This window comes from Hibiscus syriacus, unplaced genomic scaffold (genome assembly GCF_006381635.1).
Source record: "Hibiscus syriacus cultivar Baekdansim isolate YM2019G1 unplaced genomic scaffold, ASM638163v2 tig00110303_pilon, whole genome shotgun sequence".
In the NCBI taxonomy this organism is placed as follows: domain Eukaryota; kingdom Viridiplantae; phylum Streptophyta; class Magnoliopsida; order Malvales; family Malvaceae; genus Hibiscus; species Hibiscus syriacus.
Window position 1 is genome coordinate 1,737,773 of NW_024062672.1, and position 21,551 is coordinate 1,759,323.

General features: G+C 32.9%; 2 protein-coding genes and 1 long non-coding RNA gene across 3 annotated transcripts; 2 read left to right on the forward strand and 1 right to left on the reverse strand.

The window, feature by feature from the left end:
• The first annotated feature begins 5,726 nt into the window (after nt 1–5,726).
• LOC120116822 lies at nt 5,727–6,857 on the forward strand. The gene is made up of 3 exons (XR_005515586.1): nt 5,727–6,081; nt 6,197–6,288; nt 6,458–6,857. It is a non-coding gene; the product is annotated as an uncharacterized LOC120116822 (long non-coding RNA).
• A 7,375-nt stretch (nt 6,858–14,232) lies between these two features.
• Nucleotides 14,233–15,450, forward strand: LOC120116876. Its single transcript, XM_039137267.1, has 2 exons — nt 14,233–14,857; nt 15,364–15,450. Exons 1-2 carry the CDS (start codon nt 14,609–14,611, stop codon nt 15,448–15,450), a joined length of 336 nt encoding a protein of 111 aa, XP_038993198.1. The 5' UTR covers nt 14,233–14,608.
• Nucleotides 15,451–16,722: 1,272 nt separating this feature from the next.
• LOC120116877 (B3 domain-containing protein At2g36080-like) lies at nt 16,723–18,138 on the reverse strand. The gene is made up of 2 exons (XM_039137268.1): nt 17,589–18,138; nt 16,723–16,892 (listed from the first exon to the last, which is right to left on the reverse strand). Exons 1-2 carry the CDS (start codon nt 18,136–18,138, stop codon nt 16,723–16,725), a joined length of 720 nt encoding a protein of 239 aa, XP_038993199.1.
• Nucleotides 18,139–21,551: the final 3,413 nt, after the last annotated feature.

Consider the following 21,551-nt stretch of genomic DNA (forward strand, 5'->3'; position numbering starts at 1 on the left):
GAAACTCAAAATTTAGTGACCTTGTATCGTAAAATTTCCTATGTTTTTTTTTTTTTTAATTATCATTGTTTGGCTGTATGAGATTCTATCGTGCTAAGAGCAAAGTACAATTATTACAATGAAATTAAATATTTCAAGATTCTATTACGTAGGCTGTTTGATTAAAAGGGGAGTATTTTATTAGAGTAATATTTTTTAAAAAATATTGAAATAATTCCCATCCATCAAATGATAATATTTCATTATTAATAATATATATTTTTCCTTTAAACGACGGGAACGTCATCCTCTCCGGTATTGCACAATTTCAATTTCTTTGGATTGAGATGTTCTTAAAATAATACCATTTTTTATTAATATAAATCTTATTCTTTAATACGATATTTTCATTTATCCAGTCTGATTTTCTTTATTAATAAATATAATTGACGAGACAAATTGATAGGTTATCCTTGATTTTTTAAGTTTTATTTAAACTATAAATTTATCATATAAAGATAAAGGCCTAATATCGAATTTAGCTTCTATCAAAATAGTCATTTTATTATTATTATTATTTGAATATTTTGACCTCAACATTTCATTTTGAGATAAAAAAAAACCTCATTTATATATGAAAAACATTAGTTAACATACAATTAATGTTTCAAATATGAATTTTTTACCCTAAAATAAAATGTTGAGGGTCAAAATACTCTGGAAAAAAGATTAAGGGCTAAAGTGACTATTTTGTCAAATGTTAATAATTTTTTTACTATAAAATAAAATGTTAGGCCAAAATACTCCCAAAAAAAATAATGCTCCAAAGAATAGTGACAGACCATATTGATAAATAATGGATACTAATTTTAATATTATACCAAAGATAAAATATATAATATACTACTACAACATCAAAAACATATTAAATTATTTATATAAAAACTTTATAATATATATATATATATAATAAAAAATAACATATTTTTTTGAATTTTTAAAAACCAACACAAAAAATATATTAAAATAGTAATTCATAGATGAAAGATAACAATAAGTTAAAAATTGATATAATTTGTATGAACAAAATTATCTCAGTTGATAAAAAAATAGTTATTATTATTAGAGGTTTAAGGTTCCAACATCAACTTATAGTGTTAGCAAATAATTTACGGGAGCATTATGTGAGGAACTTTCTTCTCCCACAACATTATTCAAGTATTTTTGTTCCTTCTAATTTTTATGTAAATATTTTTAATTTAATAATGAAAATTTAACTTATTAGTCACAAAAATATTTTAATTAAGCATATATTTGTATAATTCTTTAAATTAAACATTTTAATGTTAAATTCAATAAAAAATAATTTGTTTGAGAATATTCTAATTTTTCATTTATAATTAATAGTATGGATTTAAAAGAAGAAGAAGATGTCAATGACGATGAAGATGATTGTGGTGGAAAAAGGTCTGAGGAAGGTCGGATGATGACATTTTGATCGAATGGTTGTTAAAGTAGTATGATCAACAATAACAACATAATGTTTGAAAAGAAAGAAAAGTCAGGACGATTACAAATAGAATAAAAGAACTATAAAAGAAAAATATATTTTTTAAAAATAAAAATTAAATCATGTGTTAAATATTAGTTGGTCAATTCAACCTAACGAAATGAAACATGAAACACATATTTTCATAAAAAAATTAAACATTTATATTTTGAATTAATCACTAGAATCCGATTTATTGATTGACTAACCTAGATCAATACTGTAGAGGCGAGAACAACCCTCCCAACCCAATTTGTTCGTCAATATTTGAACCATGTAACTCTACTTAAGTAATTTAGTATTTCATCTCACTAGACCAATCAATTATTGGTTAATACATTTACATTTTAGTTAAAGTAAATTTTTATCATATGAATTAGTAAAGTATATTTTATTTCAACAAATAAAATAAAATATAATTAAATTTTTAAAATTTTGAACTTACTATCAAAATAAATAAAACTGATTTTATAAAAAATAAATAAAACCAGGGTAAACTACACATTTTGTAATTAAACTATTACTTTTGTTTTGTTATACTTATTTTTTTTAAATCACACCTAATGTTTAGTTTAAATTTAATTTTGGTACTCGTTATTAAAAACGTAACGATGGTAATGATGTGACACCATAAGGTAATACCCCATCATCACTGAAAACAAGTAAAAATATGCCACATTAGTAATTTTGTTAATTTTTAACGACATTATACCATATTGAAACCTAAATTAAATGCTAGGTATGGTTTAGAAAAAAATAAAGTTCGAGTATCAAAATAGAACAAAAGTAGTAGTTAGGTACTAAACTTGTACTTTACCGATAAGACTAAGGGTAAACTACACGTTTAGTATCTAAACTATTATTTTTTTGTTCTATCTTTACACAAACTTTATTTTTTTCACAATCATGCCAAACGTTTCGTTTAGGTTTCATTTTGATACCTCACCTTAAAAACTTAACGATGATGTTGATATGTCACTATAAAGTAATGACACGTCATCATTGGAAAATTTAGAAAAATATCACATCAACAATTATGTTAATTTTTCAATGATAAGTACTAAATTGAAATCTAAATTAAATGTTAAGTATGATTTTAAAAATAAATATAGTTTATACATGCCCGTTTCTGAGATTTCGTTGGCCCTAGACGAACTAAAAAATTGGACCTCTAATCAGAGGTTTAAATTATAATTTGTATTTGTGTTTTCGATCGCGTTGTGTTTATCATATTGAGAACATAATAGATGATATTGTGATCATTGCAAGTATCATGATTGTGGATTTTTAATAACATATATTATTATGGACATAACGATTGCTGATCGCATTTTGGACGATGTCGTTACCACTTCATAACAGTTATTGTTGTGATTACATACCGTTATTTAAGTAATTGTTCATAATAATAAGTATTGAAAAATGAGTACCTAATAACAAATATTAAAAAAGTAAAATTTAAGAGTATGATCATAATAATAAATATTAAAAAATTGAACCTCCAATAAAAAGTAGTGAAAAAATTGGATTTATAACAACAAATAAATATTAAAAAAATTGAATTTAAAAAATATACCCCTAATAACAAATATTGAAAAATTTTGGTCATTGATAATAAGTATTGAAAAGATTGGGTCTTTAACAACAAATGTTAATGAAATATTGGTAAGAAAATTATACACTTATACAAATATTAGAAAAAAAATATAAAAATAGTCCCCTAATAACAAATATTAAGTATTAAAAAATTAAGTTCATGATAATAAGGGTCAATTTTGTGCAGCTTTTGAAAATTGACTTTTAAAAGTGATGTAGAAACGAACTTTTAAAAGTTCTATACAGAAGTGTAATTTAAAATTTAACTGTTTGGGATGATTGTTACAAATTGAGTTTGAAAAGATAAAATATCGATTACAAACATCATGCTGTAAATTTAAAATATAACATTTAAATTCTATTTACGCTTATTAATACTATAATATATAAATTATATCAACTTAAATTATAGTAAAAATATAAACATTATTTTAAGATAACTCATTAATAATATTTTTATATATGATATATTTTATTAAAAAAAATATATTATCAATATTTTTTAATTACGACAATACTTGTTTTTGACGAAAAAAATATTAAAATAAATTAATAATTAAAATAAATTATTTTTAAGGATATTAGTACTAAATTATTAAAATAATATATAAATACATAACTGAGTGGAGCTTATGCATTACTAAGGGTAAAATTATAATTTACTTCCACATGGAAAGTTGAAACTAAAAAAGCTAAAAATCCTAGCTTTTGTGGTTAGTTTGGAAACATCGTTTCTACTGCAATTATTTTATCTATTTGACACTGATTTTGCAGTCAAAACGAATTTGTATTTAAAAATGTTTTTAAAAATTTACACCAAACAAGACCTAAATATTAGAAAAAAATTAAACCATAATAACAAGTATTACAAATAATCGAGCCCTATCATATATTTTATAAAGATTCTGAATCCTGGACAAATGCCCCTCATGTTCAGATTTATATAGGACATGAATTTAGATACTAAAATTAAATAAAAATAATAATTTAAGTACTAAATTTGTAGTTTGTACTAAAACTAAATGCTACCATTTGAATCAATTTTCAATCTTTTCCTGGGGTCTAAATTTTCCATTCAATTTTCACAAGAAAGAAAGCGGAAGACGAATAGAAGGATTTACGTTCCTATGATTTTATTTTGTTCCCCTTTAACTTATTGCTTTCACTTGCGGATAGTTTGCTTTTGGTTTCGGCTGAACGATTTACGTTCATTATTTATAATTATTTCGTTTAAAATTAAATTATGATACTTGTTAAACTGTTTTCCCTGGAAAATTTGATGCAGAAAATAGCTAAATGAAGGCTAATTTTTCATGTCCGATTCTGGCGAATTATTTCGTTTCCTTTGCTATCAAAACAGCTCGATATACATACATAAAGAAGAGAAAAAATCCACACCACATTGCTGCTTTAAGAAGCTGATGCAGGGGGATCCGAGACAGATGATGCTGAGCTGTCAGATTGCACGTTGATGGCGCTGAGATACCATGAGTTGGCAGATCAGCGCAAAGGCGGGAATTGATTGTGACATGTTCCTCATTGGGGTCGTTTTGAGTATGTTTCAGTCTTTTGGCCATAACTTTGGCTACAGGTGTCAGAATCGCGCATAAGACCCCAATCCGGAAAGCTCTTTTCGACGCGCACGCTCTCCACATGGAGCTATGCTCCATGTGGCCTTTTTTTCAACCTCAAATTCTGCCGTTTTCTCCTCCGAATCACTAGATTTAGTTATTTTTTACTATTTATGGTAATATTTCGATTGTTAATTAGGAAGTCAATTTAAATCTGATTTAGGCCGGATTTTTGGGAGATTGCTTATTTTATTTCGAATTTCAATTTAGAGTAATTTTCGAGATTTTGCTATTTTTGGCAAAATTCGAATAAAGACGATTTTTTTTCTATAACAGTCCGGCTTGTGGACTGCTTTTTGGATGATTATTGATTTTATAATATTTTATTAAACCCTAGAGACTTTTTTTCTCTGGTTTTTGGGCGAATTTTCTCTTGTGAATCGTCTGTCGGAGCTAGCCTACAGGATAATCACTATTCTGTCTGGTGTCAGAAGCTTAGTTTTTTTGGGAACAAAAACTAATTGTGGCTTTTCATTTTTCATGGATTATTTTAATTTTTAAGTGACATATTTCTGAAATTTAGTGGTTCACTTCACATGAATTAAGATGATGTTTTATGAGGTATTAAGTTTGAAGTTTTTGATAATATTATATTTAGGATTGCTAAAAAGTTTAAAGAAATAAGTTTCAACTGATCATGTATTTACCAATTCAATTGACTCAAAGACCAGGAGTTATCTGGCTACTGGTTTATGGATTAAACTAGAACGTATAAACCCTTTAGGAGGATGGAAGGAAATTTAAAAAATGCCTGCTATAGTGTAGTTAACAAGATATAAGCTATATGATACACTTAGTGTCTTTTTATTAGTGCTGTGTGAAGACACTTGTGCCTTGCTGGTTCTGTTGTTTTAGCATGCCTTCAAATCCATGTCTTTCACGGAGTTCATTTGGAACCCATGCTTCTTGCAAAACAATGGCTAGCTCGGGTTATATGTTGGCAAATTGTGGTAATCTGAGGAAGAAATAAGGAAGACTTCATTAGATAATCACAGGCTAGTGGGTTGTAGGAAACATTTTTCAGCCTTTAGTAAATCAAGAAGGATGGGACTCCGTTTTCCTCATGCATCAGGTGAAGATGGTGTAACTTTCAATGGGACTTCGCAAACCAGTATTAGTACAGACTTGGATGGCATAAGGACCAAGCTTAACCAATCACTGGAGGGTGAAGATTATCGTAATGGACTTGTTTAATCTTTACATGATGCAGCTAGGGTTTTCAAGCTATCAATCAAAGAACAAGGCTCAATATCAAAATTGTCTTGGTTTTCAACAGCCTGGATTGGTGTAGATAGGAATGCATGGGTGAAAACATTCTCTTATCAGGTTTGTCTTGATTCATTCTTTAAGCTTTTATTAATATTTTCAATTTATTGCAAAAAGTATGTATGCTTCATTATTAGGTATCATTTAAGCCTGAAAATTTCACGCATTTTTTCAGGCTGCTGTGTATTCCCTACTCCAAGCTACTATCGAAATTGCATCCCGAGGTGATAGTAGAGACAGGAATACATATGTATTTGTCCAAAGAAGGTAGTGCATTGCATATATTTTATATTTCATGTAGCTCATTGGTATTTACTTTTCACAAATATTGTTCAAGTATAGTCTATTTTGTTGTCTGTTCAAGTTTATATAAACGAACTTATGTGTATTTAAATGTTTATCACAAGTAGCATCAATCTGTGTAAATGCTTTTCAGATTATTTTGCAGTAAACAAATCTGAAATCTTTTCCCAACTTGAATATGGTCCATGTTACAATTGGCTTTACAAGTTATAAATATCAATGTCACAATGGGACCTTAATGATTTTAGACATTTAGGTTGCTCTCCTCTGGTTGTTATATGGTAACCTGTTATTTCTGCAGAACAAAATAGCTAAAGGAAATCATTTTGAGCAGTGAAATGTGAAGTATAATGCTTGGTAGTTAAGGGGTATTTTATTTTGCTTCGGTGATGGAGGCAGATTATGTTATAGTTGTAATTTTGAAATTCCGTTCTATCAAGTTTGCCGAAGGAGGCTTACACTTTCTCTGCCATTCTCTATTTTCATAAGAAAACTCTGTTTTCAAGATGCTTATTTATGAGTTTCTAATAAACTCTAATCAGTTAGCTGTGGATGCTTAACTTTTAGTCTTCCTTGCTTCCTTCTCTCTCTCTCTCTCTCTTGAAATCCCCTTTTTTCTCTCTCACACATTTGCATGCACTTTCGAATTCAAGTAGATGCATGATTGCAATATTGAAATCCTTTACTATTGTCTGTCTTATGCCATACAAGTGTTGCGTTTCCTTGATATTGGTACTTTACTGCTTTATATATAATGATTTCTAATACGTGATTATACTTGCTGGAAATGTGATGCAGAAGGGAAATGGTTGAGAGTAGACCTGTTAGTGGGGCTGGATTAGTCAATGTGAAAGAGTCAGATTCATTTGATAAGGTTTTCCATTTTTCCTTTGAAATAAGTTTTTTCAAAGTAGATTTTATGTAGTTTGGTCCTGGCTTCTTTGACTATGCTGATACTAATGGTGTGCATTTAGTCACGGTGGGGCCTATTTCTTTTTGTTCATATGCTTTAGGCAGATCTGTTGTTAATGCTTCCGTCTTTTTCTCATGAAACCTAGGACGTCATAGCTTTTGCTTGCAAAGTTCTTGAATGAATGTTAACATCCCATCCTTTTTCTTTGTCTGGCTTCTGTGTGCACCAGATTCTGTTGTTGAACTGCATTGTTGGATTGGTGTCACTTGGTTTGTTTTCCATCATACATGTGATCTTTGAGGGAGCAAGCTAATGATAAAATGTTTTATGCATAGAAAAAGTAAGAGTCCTTGAAAGTAGAAGAATCGTCAGAAATATATATGTGCACTAGAATCATAAAGGTTGAAAATTGCAATCATATAGGATAGTAGTAGCTACGAAGCCCACTTTACCATCAATAAATAAACAAACATTACTGCAGTATAATGTTTGGCACTGATTATCAGATTCCCCATGACCTTATAACTAGGTGATGCTTCTTTCTCGATTTATACCGGAAGGATTTAGCACATGTTTTTAGAAATCGAAACCTTAGCTGATACCATGTGGAAACTGAGAAAACAGGTTTGTTTTATAGTGTTTCTACATTTCATTAAAGTTTACAGAGTTAGTCTTTGCCCGCCTAGAGTTTTGCCCTTCTAGGAAACCTTACAACTATTACAAAACATTTGAAATATAAATTAGAGATAAGGTGAATCTAATCTAAACTAAGAGAAATAACAAATAAAAAACTGCCTAAGTAAATCTAAAACTCACAAAGACATAATTGCTTTCTCCTTTCTCATCTTGCTACGGCTCTTCTGTTATGCTTGTATGGATAGAACTCTTGCTCCCATATTTGCCGCAGTCTATTTGTGCCTTATTTTGAACTTGTTGAATTGTGGCATCATGTTGGTTTTGTTGAAATTATTAAAATGGTTTTCAAGTTTGGTAACCAACTTTGAAAAAATGGTTTTCAAAGTTTGGTAAATGTTTCTTTGAAAAATAGTTTTTTAAAGTTTGGTAGATGTTTGTTGAAAAATGATAATGGGATAATCACAATTAATCCCTAGGCTTTACGATATTTACAAGATTAAGTCCTTAAGTTTCAACTATAAATACCCTAGCTCATTTAGCTTCAAAACCATCCCAAAAACCATTTCTTTCTCCCAATACTAGAGAGATTTCTTGTGAGTAGTGAGTGTTTTATAAACACCTGTAAATTTTCTCTCTTAGTAAAAGATCTGCAGCAGTCCGGAGACGTAAGCACAATTGGCTTAACTCCGTTATCAATTTCGGGTATTATTTTTCCGCTTTTATTTCGTATTCTCACAAATCTGGTTATAGGGAAATTACTTGTACTTGGTTTATTTCCCAACAACTGGTAATCAGAGCTTTTTGGTTGTGAATTTTGTCAATTTTTACGAGGTTACTATTCACATGAATAGTGAATTTCGTGAATAGTAAAATTTTGTCGGCGATACAAATTTGTCGACGGAGGTGTTCTAATACACGGTGGTTCGCATGAATTGTCAGAAACGATCCAAACGAAACCAGATTCGAGTGGGAGCGATGGTTGTAGACGAAGGGAATGTGAAAATCGAAAAGTTCGATGGTGCGGACTTTGGCTTTTGGAAGATGCAGATTGAAGATTTTCTGTACCAGAAAAATCTATATCAACCTCTCTCAGGAAAGCAACCAGAGGGCATGAAGAATGAAGACTGGGCTCTTCTCGACAGGCAAGCCCTCGGAGTTATCTGACTGACGTTATCCCGCAATGTTGCTTTCAACATAGCAAAGGAAAAGACCATGGCGAGTCTTATGGCGGCTCTCTCCAGTATGTATGAGAAGCCATCAGCCTCAAACAAAGTGCACTTGATGAGGCGATTATTCAATTTGCGGATGACGGAAGGGGCATCGATGGCACAACACCTAAATGAACTCAACACAATCACAACTCAGTTGAGTTCAGTGGAAATTGAATTTGATGATGAAGTTCGAGCTTTAATTCTCTTATCATCTTTACCAGACAGTTGGAATGCTACTGTTACATTAGTCAGCAGTTCATCGGGAAACAGCAAATTAAAATTCGACGATGTTCGGGATCTGGTACTGAGCGAAGAAATTCGACGGAGAGAATCGGGTGAAGCATCAACCTCCTCAGCCTTGCACACGGAGTCCAGAGGGAGAACTTCAGAAAGAAATTCAAATCGTGGTAGATCGAAATCCAGACGGGGAAAATCCACAACGGGAAAGAAAGATTTTACCTGTTATAATTGTGGCAAGAAGGGTCACTTTAAAAGAGATTGTCGAGCACTGAAGAAAAATACCGGCGCACAGTAATCTGCCAACGTGATAGAGGAGACAGGTGATGCCATGATTCTAAGCGTCAACAGTCTGATTGAATCATGGATCTTAGATTCAGGGGCATCTTTCCACTCCACCCCATGCCGAGAAATCATGGAAAATTATGTCAGTGGTGATTTTGGGAAGGTTCATCTAGCTGATGATGAAACCTTAAAGATCGTCGGAAAAGGAGACATCCGACTAAAGCTGCCAAACCAGACCACCTGGAAGCTGACAGGAGTGAGACATATTCCTGGTCTCAAAAGAAATTTGAATTCTGTAGGACAGCTTGATGGAGAAGGATACAGTACAACCTTTTCAGGCTGTGAATGGAAGATTACCAAAGGAGCACTCGTCATTGCTCGTGGTAAGAAGACTGGTACTCTCTATATAACCTCGAATTTAGAGAATATCATTGCAGTAGCAGATGTTGATGGAAAATCAAACCTATGGCACCAAAGGCTTGGCCATATGAGCGAGAAAGGAATGAAGATACTTCTGTCAAAAGGGAAGTTGTCGGATCTAAAGAATGTAGATGTCAGACTATGCGAGAATTGCATCTTTGGCAAACAAAAGAAAGTCAGTTTTGCAAAGATTGGCAAGACACCCAAGGCAGAAAGGTTAGAATTGGTTCATACTGATGTATGGGGACCATCCCCAGTTCCATCTCTTGCAGGCTCACTATATTATGTCACCTTCATCGATGATTCAACAAGGAAGGTGTGGGTTTATTTTCTGAAGAAGAAATCAGAAGTCTTCGATACCTTCAGAAAATGGAAGGCCATGGTGGAAAATAAGACTGGTTTAAAAGTCAAGCGGTTGAGCTCTGACAATGGAGGAGAGTACAGAGATAGTAGATTCAGAGATTTCTGCGCAAATAATGGGATCAAGATGGAGACAACAGTTCCCCTAACACCGCAGCAGAATGGCGTAGCAAAGCGCATGAACAGAACTCTGAATGAACGTGACAGAAGCATGAGGATACATGCCGGATTGCCCACATTTCTATGGGCTGAAGCTATCAACACTGCAGCTTACCTGATCAACCGTGGGCCCTCAGTTCCTTTAGATGGCGGAATACCAGAGGAAGCTTGGAGCAAGAAAGAAATAAACCTTTCACACTTAAGAGTGTTTGGTTGTATTTCTTATGTACACATAAACTCTGTTGAAAGAAGTAAACTTGATGCCAAGTCCAAAAAATGCGTATTTGTTGGTTATGGTGGTGATGAGTTTGGTTACCGGTTTTGGGACTACGAAAATCGGAAGATCATTAGAAGCAGAGACGTCATTTTCAATGAAAATGTGATATACAAAGACAGGTCAACCGCAGAATCAAGTAATACCGAAGCTGAAACAAAGGAATTTGCTGAGTTCGAGGAGATTTCTGGAAATGATGTTCAGATCAGTCCTGAAGCAGTTCAAGAGGAAGAACCAGGCACACCAGAACTGAGACGCTCCTCTAGAATTCTTAAACCAACCCAACGGTATTCTCCTTCTTTGCACTACTTGTTGCTGACTGACAATGGTGAACCAGAGTGCTATGATGAAGCAATGCAAGTAGAGGATTCAGTCAAGTGGGAGTCTTCCATGAAAGATGAGATGGACTCGCTTATGTCAAATCAGACATGGGAATTAGCTGAATTACCACCAGGCAAGAAAGCGCTCCATAACAAGTGGATTTACAGGATCAAAGTAGAGCACGATGGGAGCAAACGCTATAAAGCAAGATTGGTTTTCAAAGGTTTTCAACAAAAAGAAGGTATTGATTACAATGAAATTTTCTCTCCAGTCGTGAAGCTATCTACAATCAGACTGGTGTTGAAAATTGTAGCTGCAGAGAATTTACATCTTGAGCAATTAGATGTAAAGACAGCTTTCCTTCATGGTGATTTGGAGGAAGAAATCTATATGAGGCAGCCAGAAGGCTTCATAGAGGTAGGCAAGAAAAACCTGGTATGCAGGTTGAAGAAGAGCTTGTATGGTTTAAAACAAGCTCCTAGACAGTGGTACAAGAAGTTCGATAGTTTCATGAGTAGCCGTGGTTTTACCAGATGCCAAGCAGATCATTGTTGCTACATCAAGAGGTTCGACAATAGCTTCATTATTTTATTGTTGTACGTTGATGACATGCTCGTTGCAGGCTCAGACATGCAAGAGATTATAAACTTGAAGCAAAAATTGTCAAAGCAGTTTGCTATGAAGGATCTGGGCGCTGCAAAGCAGATTCTTGGGATGAGGATCAAGAGAGACACAAAGTCGGGGACTTTGATATTATCACAGGCTGAGTACATCAACAAAGTACTCTCCAGGTTCAACATGCAAGATGCTAAACCAGTAAGTACACCTTTAGGTGTTCATTTCAGACTCTCCAAAGAACAATCACCAATGATGGAGGAAGAACGTGCACACATGGTGAAGGTGCCGTATGCCTCAGCAATTGGAAGTCTGATGTATGCCATGGTTTGTACCAGACCAGATATTGCTCAAGCAGTGGGAGCTGTTAGCAGGCACATGAATAATCTGGGCAAGGTACACTGGGAAGCAGTCAAATGGATCCTCAGATATCTGCGAGGTACCACAAACAAAACACTTTGTTTCAAAGGTGGAGATACGATACTGACATGCTATGTAGATGCTGAATTAGCCGGAAATATTGACATCAGAAGGAGCACTACAGGGTATGTCTATACTCTAGGAGGAACCGCAGTGAGTTGGGTTTCTCAACTACAGAAGATAGTTGCTCTCTCCACAATGGAAGCAGAATATGTCGCTGTTACGGAAGCCAGCAAGGAGATGGTTTGGCTCCAAAGTTTCTTGGAAGAGTTAGGCAAGAAACAAGAAAACAATGTCTTGTATTGCGACAGTCAAAGTGCTATACATCTAGCAAAGAATCCATCTTTTCATTCCAAGACAAAGCACATACATTTGCGATATCATTTTATCCGGTCTCTTCTGGAAGATGGGATTTTGAAACTTGAAAAGATCAGTGGAGCTCAAAATCCGGCAGACATGTTGACAAAGACGGTGACTACAGACAAACTAAAGTTGTGTTCAACTTCAGTTGGCATGCTAGAGTAACAAGACTAGAAAAGCTGTTGCATTGATCGAGGTGTGAAGACAGATTAAAATCAGTCTTCAAGTGGGAGATTGTTGAAATTATTAAAATGGTTTTCAAGTTTGGTAACCAACTTTGAAAAAATGGTTTTCAAAGTTTGGTAAATGTTTCTTTGAAAAATAGTTTTTCAAAGTTTGGTAGATGTTTGTTGAAAAATGATAATGGGATAATCATAATTAATCCCTAGGCTTTAGGGTATTTACAAGATTAAGTCCTTAAGTTTCAACTATAAATACCCTAGCTCATTTAGCTTCAAAACCATCCCAAAAATCATTTCTTTCTCCCAATACTAGAGAGATTTCTTGTGAGTAGTGAGTGTTTTGTAAACACCTGTAAATTTTCTCTCTTAGTAAAAGATCTGCAGCAGTCCGGAGACGTAAGCACAATTGGCTGAACTCTGTTATCAATTTCGGGTATTATTTTTCCGCTTTTATTTCGTATTCTCACAAATCTGGTTATAGGGAAATTACTTGTACTTGATTTATTTCCCAACAGGTTTCAGGCATTAGAGAGTGTTGGAGAAGCTCTGAAAAGACTGGAAAACTTGCTTCAAGAGTTGCATTGTTCAAGTTCTTACTCCAGGAAAGAACAATTACAGGCAGCTTGTTCTGACCTTGAGAAAATAAGGAAATGAAAGAAAGAGGCTAAATTTTTGGAGGCATCTTTCAGAGCAAACGAAGCTTTTCTTCAACAGGTTTCTTCCTACCCCGCCTACCTCTTTTTCTTTTAATCTTAATTTTGTTAAATACCATATATTCTAGTACTGCCTTCACAATGGAATTTGTGCCATAATGGCAAGATGACTCTGGCTTTTCAGTGCCACATGCAGAAGATAATTTTTTGCCTTCTGCTTCAATAAAAGTGCACTTGGTACATGGCCAAGGAAATTGATATCAAAGAAAATTTCCTGCTATGTGTATTTGCAAATTAGTGTAATTAGTTTCATGGTGTTAGTTGCCTATCAGCACTACACATGCCATAGACTACACGAGTGGCTTTTCCTTTTTTGGTAAACTGCATGTTTGACTTTGCAACAATATAAATAGTTTAGTTCAAATTGAAATTATGCCCCCTTTGCATCTTACACATTATAAAAAATGTTTGTGAGCTTAGTTTGAAATTATGTAAATTAGTTACTTTGATTCAGGAAGCTGGTGATGATTCTTCCCATTCCTCTTTTAGTGAGCAGCAAGAATATCCTAGAACAAAAACTTTAACAAATGATAGAAGCAACAGGTAGCAACTTAAGCTGTACACTACAGTTTTTTCCTGCTTTCACGGAACTTATTGTTAATGCTAGTTCAACCATACAATGCCTCTTTATTTTATTTGTCTTTTTCATTAGAGTTGTTAATAAGCATCGTGGATTATGGAGCTTCTTACACCCTTCATCCAGGAAGCCTGGCACAGAGTTACAAGCTATAGAGAAATCGGTATAACCTGCTCACAAGTAGCATTTTACACTTGTTGGTAGCATTTGGTCCTTTTAGTATCAGATTTGCATTTCATCTATTCTCCCGTTGGTCTATATCACCACCAGTGATCAGGCCTCAAGCTCTAATTCCAAAGGACTTGAGAACTGGACCTTTTAACTCTGGAGATATACTGTTGAGATATTGGAATAATAGCTAAATAATGCCTGGTTTCAACTTCTGTTTTGTTAATCAATATATTATAAAGCTGTGTACATGTACATCAAGCTTTAGTTGTTTAACTGTATGGAAGGTTGAACATGATCATTGATTGAAGGTTCGAGGGTAGTGAAGAATCTGATAAGAAACCTGTCATCCAATAATCATGTTTTTTAGCTCCTCTTTCTTAGATAAACTGTCAAATATACACTTATGTTATAAAATTCTTAGACTATAATTATGATAACATATATTCCAGGTGCTAAAGCATATAGTATGGTGTTGGAAATCTCTGAATTTTATGTAAATGAAAGCTATTTGCAATTTTATTGCTTCCAGGGAAATGAATTGATTGAGCAGAATGCTTCAAATGCCAATAATTTCGATTCAGACCCAAATGAAATCCACCGCTTTGAACAATTAAGGAATGAACTAATTGAGCTTGAGAAGCGTGTTAAAAGAAGTGCTGATCAGTCAGCATATGAGGAGGTAAGCTCAATCTGTTGACAATTATAACTGTAGTTTTGTTACAAAAGATGTCATCCATTATAAGAATGAGAAACCAGGATCGGTCCTGACATTTTAAGGGTCCTAGGCTAGGAGGGGATGACAATCAGATAAATGGGGGCCTACACTTAGTTTCCTTTCCCATCATTATAATGGGGCCCATTGGATCACCATATTTTCGAATTTTTTAATAAAAAATGATGTTTAAAAATATTTTTTAATTATTGAGGCTCACTAAATTACATATTTTCAAGTGTTTGAAATAAAAAAAATACGTTTAAAAATACTTTTTAATTATTAAACTTAACAATATTTTAAAAAATGGGCCCCTTCAAGCTTGGGGCCTAGGCGGTCGCACCCCTGGCCTATGCTCAGGGCCAGCCCTGTGAGAAACATGTGATGCATGATATATTAACCATGAACCTTTCAGAATGGCTTTATTGTTCTTGCATGTTTTAATTTGCTTTACCGTTTTCAAATTTGTTCAGGATGTTAAGGTTACAGTTGATCGTCCTAGGTCTATTGGTTACGTTGGACGTGCTCAATTGGTTGAGGTTAAGAAGAAAGTATCATAGAAAAATCATTAGAGAAGATGAAAGAAACAAACACGGTATGAGTTTCTTGAGGATGTCTATAAGTCAAATAATGTTTGTATATTATCATTATGTGATCTCTCCGCTTTGATTTATATGCGTTCTTCCAACTTTTGGACGAAAGAATTCCTTCTTATTTTCAATAACTAATTTTTTCTCATGTTAAAATTTAGTTTGATTAATTGAAACCTTTCATAGACCTTGAAAAAAGTTTTCTATATTGCCCATGATAAGGCTTATTAGATTGGTTAAAGGCCAGAGGAACTTTCTGCATTGGTTAAAGGCTTATTAGCTTGAGAAAGTAGAGGAAATGGAGATGAGCGAAGTGGGTTCTGAAGAAAATGTGGAGGAGGTAGCCTGAATAGCTGTGGATACCTTGTATAGCCTTTAAAAGAGAAACAATACTTTTCGTATAGAGTAACACATGGTTTGCATTCTGTTTAAGATCCACAGTATTCCTTGTTTTGCCTTTTCTTCATTAATTGCAAAAATAAATAAAACACAAATGTAAACCAAACAGAGCCTGAGAAATGCCTTCAGTAGGCTTGTACCCCCTGGAAAAAAAAACTTTGTATTTTACTATTCTTGGGGGGGGGGGGTTGTTCTTTTGCATTGAGAATGAGACATTGTAATCATCAATGCTTTTAATGGAGCAGCAGCAATTTTAGAAGTATGTGCCCAACTATTATGACCATACCAACCCCCGTTGATTTTCAATTATTTGGACGACATTTCAATCATTCCCAATCTCATCAATTTCAACCCAACAATATTTTTTACTTGGATTTTTTTTTAAAATTAGTTGGACCCAAATAAACCACGTCGCAACTTAACCATGCTTTATTAGCTAAACTATTGGGATTAGGCCACGTGGTAACCAATCGACGTCACTAATTATGGTTTTGATTAATCTGTCTCATCAGAAGTGGCAGCACGTAACCAATCTCAATATTTTACTTTACTAGTTTATTAACTGTCTTTAATTCTTAATTAATTAATCTAAGGTTGTAACACTGAATCAGTGATGGTGATGAAACAGCCTAATAATAAATCTAAAAATATTTTTGAGAGCGAATGTACATATATTTTTTTAATAGAATTAACAAATGTAAAATTCTAGAATAGATACGTTAAACAAAATATATAGCTAACAAGGTAGAGGCATGCAGATTTTCAAATAGATGTAAACCCCCCACTGAAATAGCCTATGAGAATATGTGCATTGCTTACCGAGTTGCCGTCCATTCTTTAAGTTTAGGACTGAGAGTAAAACAGGTGGGTGGTCGGACCCTGACTCAACGCTGATGAGCTTTCCGACGTGGATGGTTGGGAGACATCAAGGTGGCACTCGACGTCCACGTCCACCCCAAATAGCCGTAGCAGCCTATTTGGCTTCCCACCTCCTCCATTTTGAATCATGCTTCCTGTAAATATATTTAACATAGCGAAACATGCTCCCATGTTATCAATAACCCCACCCATCATGATACAACCATTAAGCCTATACATATCATTGAATAATTAATTGAAATATATTACCAACGAATTAAAATATATTTGATAAACTATCATATTCCAATATCCTTCCGAATAATTTTTTGTAATTCAATTAATTTATACTAAGTAATATTAGTTAAATTTAAGTCTATAGAACCTTTTCTTTATACCTAATTAAAGTTCCATTTTCTCATCCATTTTTCAGATTTCATATGTGATAATACTAATAAACTTGTACATTCTTTTCAAAATCTACTCACAATAAGATTTATATTTGATGTTTTTATTTATAATATAATTCTGCTTGGACAATGATATATACTTTATAACTTTTTATAATATATATTTTTAAAACATAAAACAATTAAGTTAATATATATATATATATATGATAGTGGGATTAAAAAATTCAAAGAAACTCATCCAAAAACAAATTCCAGAAAACAACCGTATAGAAGCACATTGCTCCCATATAGTTGGAATGTGTCTCTCACGCACTTCAATGTGTGAATGAGTTCCAAGTTAACAATAATCCCAGAATTTATAAAATAAGAATCAGTATCTATTCAAAAAAAATAAAGGAAAAAAATAAGAGTTTACGGTATGACAATAATGTAATATACCTGCATGAAGACGGTCGGGTTGGTATGGAACATTAGCCCCAAGGCCTTGAATGTGCCCAAGATAAGGATGGACGTGATATAATCCACACCGCTCATCGCCACCGGCTTTGCCGCCACACTCCGTTTCCGCCACCTCTGGAGCACCGCGCCTCCTCCATCCTATAAACAACCTACTACAATCCCGACGGTGTCGTTGAAACAAAACAATATCACCAGCATCGAGTTTTTTCTCTTTCACGTATCTGCTCCAACCTTTGGTCAACACGTAGCTCTGGCTGCTGTTCCAGTACGAGTAACGGAAACTCCAACACTTGCCCCACTCGTCCTCAAAACTCATTAGCAACCCACCCGAGTCACCGCCGAGTGGGAAGTACTTCTCCGCGTGCTGTTTGGGGATAACAAGCCGGTTCAGCTTGCCGACGTCGCTGGGCGTTAAGGGTTTCTCGAACATGGGCTCCCTTTCACCGTCGAAGACTGGGTTTTCGTTAGGGTTTGGGGGTTTTTCAGGGTAGAAATTAGATGACCATAGGGAGCTTTGTGTTGGTTCCATGGAAGACCCAAAATTCTTTTTGGTTTGAGAGAAGATGTTGATTTGTTTTATTGTTTTTAGAGAAATAGAGAATATGGGTTATTTAGTACAAAGAGAGACTGTATAGACTATTTTAGGCATCTAAAAGATATGGCACCGACTAAGAGAAATAAAAAATTATATTTCGAGATGATTATAAAGTAATATATATATTTAAATTTGTAGTCATTAATATTTATACACTAATCGTGTCAAGACTTTTAAAAGAATAGTTTTTTTTATCATTAAGCTTGTCGGATAAATTCTAAGTATTTCATTTATGCATTTTAGTTTCTTGTGATTTAACAAATACAATAAATATTTTAGCAAGAGTTTGTATGTGAAAAACTCTCATTACACAAATTTTTACACGGACAATTATTACACGTTAACATCTCATCTTTACAATATTTCCAAAAAAAAATATGGTAATTGATTTTTGGATATTAAACTTTTCAACATTTTCTATTAGTTTGGATTGAATACATGACAATATTTGTTCGGAAGATTATCAACAATTTGATAATAAATATTTATCTATTCCTACCGACGTTATGTTTGATATTTCAATATAACAACAATCTCTTAATTAATAAGTTCACTTAATTCATGCAAATCCTTTAACATTCAATATTACAATTTCATTAATAATATGTGAATTTATATACTGATAATGCACTAAATATAATATTGGGTAATTTTGAAAGACAAGCCCCATGTTACTAAACAATCCATTGGCAAGCAAATCAAAAGGGTTGGGGGCCAACAAACCTGACGCACAATATGGAAGATTAGGGTTTGGCAGTCGATCAAGCAACAGGTGCCCAAGATCTTTGGTAATTGGGCGCACATGTTTCATCTGTTTTTTTATTATTTGTCACTATAATAATAATAATAATAATAATAATAATAATAATAATAATAATAATAATAATAATAATAATAATAGGAGTCTGTGTAATTTCGAACAGTAAAAAATTTCAAATTTTTAATAGGGAACCTGACTGATAATATATGAACAAGCTTGTTAGGTTTATATTCAATGAGATATACAGAGAAACAGTACAGATGGGTGGCTAAAGCAACTTCATAAGACAATAGTAATTAAGTCTTTCAACAACTACTTTAGTTTTAACTCTAAGATTTATAAATTTATATTACCTCCCTTGACACAATTTTTTACTTCACTCTCGAATATATATATATATATATTGAAATAAAAACACAAATACAAATGATATAAGGGAAACAAATAATATAGATCAACAACACTTGTATTTGTGTGAGTGCATAAAATAGCATTATTGATGCTTGGTCATTCCTAGTTTTAAAACAAAGGAGCAATCAAAGGATTTGGTGTAAAAAATCACAAGATCCCTTGCCTTTCCAATGAAAAATAAGATAGAAATTAGGAATAAGATTACTTGTCTCGTGTTTCCATTTCGATCACTCTCCCATTATATATAATTCTACTCAGGCCACAAATAATATAAAAATAAACAAATTATTAAAGCATTGATTGGTGTAGAAAATAGTATAAAACATGACAACGTAAATGAATATCTTAAATATTAGGGTAAACTACACATTTAGTATCTAAACTATTACTTTTATTCCATGTTGGAAATGAAACTATTTTTTTCAAAATCATACCTAACGTTTAGTTTAGGTTTTAATTTGATACTCACGTTAAAAACTTGGTAGATATGTTGAAGTGATATTTTTTTCCAATAATGACATGGAATTACCTTATGGTAATTCATCAATATCACTATTAAGTTTCTAACGGCGCGGTACCAAAATGAAACATAAAGTAAAAGTTAAACATGGTTTTGAAAAGAAATAGAATTTGGTACCAAAATAGAACAGAAGTTATAGTTTAGGTACTAAATATGTAGTTTATCCTAAATTTTATAATAACATCTTAATACATAACTAAAATATAAAAAATAAAAACAAAAAGCATCATCTCTGTTAACTGAGTTTTAGTTGGGTTGATATAATTTCTGCTGCAATATTTAGAATGACACAAGTTTAGATGTGTTTAAACATACAATATTTTATGATTTAAGAGTTTGAATAACTTGATATATATATATATATATATATATATATATATAATAAGAGGTTTGAGCTTTAAAAGATAGAATTGAATCCTTATAAATGATTCCAAACAAACACTGCAAGCAGATTACATTTGCTTACCTTATAATATATAATAATGTCATAGGAATTTGTGTTGTATGATCGGTTCAATATTTTGTAAATAGTGTTTCGCAAACAATAATTGGCTACTCCATAGATACAAAATTTTCATAATTGAAGCCCTTTTCTGCTGGCAAGAACCATTGTTGAAACTTGAAATAATTTCATAATCTTAAAACCTGCAAATGATGAAATCCACTTAGCTTGAACATGGGGATTCTTTGTCCAAAAGTAAAAATATAACTTTGGCTACTTCTGATAGCACACTTTTTCTTTTCTTTCAAAAGACTCGGTTGATCATCAAACTATATTTCATTCAAGAGTTCACCGAATGGTTCACTTCCACTGCACACCAAAAGCGTAGATTAATCATTTAATCTAAATGAACTGATTCCCGATGCAATTCCAAGTTGCCAATGTATATTTGTGTATGACATAATCACAAAGAAACTCTCATTTACAGCCACAAAGAAACAAGAGTGTGCACAACAAACCACGTCTCCTCTTCATTTCTTTATTTTATGTTTGGTATCCAATCATCTCTAGTGACCGATTTACAAATACTTTTTAAGGTGAATACATATTTATTAAAAACATAAAACTTTTACATGTAAGATAGACGAAAATAAATTTTTAGAGTGATCAGAATAAAAAATAGATTATTATCAGAAAAAAAAATCAAATTTTTACATAAATACGTGTTCACCTTTACATAAATACGTGTTCACCTTTACATAAATACGGATCCTTGACCGATTTGATCTTATGTAAGAAGAGGTAACTCCTACTATGTAATCCTAATCCAAATTTTGACTTGTCCATGGAAACAATGTTAAGAGGTGATGATGGGATTGGATAGCTGAGTAAAAATGGGGGGGAGGGGTTTTGAGGATGGTGAGTGGGGACCAGAGATTAGGGATATGATATGAGACAAGGGGGTAATAGCATGATCCAAGAGGTCCAGTCAACCCCATTTGTTTACGAACTAGACAAATCTTGCCCTTTTTTCCATAAGGATTCCATTGACTTTGATTACCATCACTATTTCATGCTTTAATTCATTAAATTGAATATAAACTTCCATGTAAGACATAATCCTTCAATTTTATTAAATTATGTTATTGACCTTCTCTTATTATTCACGATTTGTTTTTAAATAAAATCAATTTTGAGATTTCATGTTATGTATG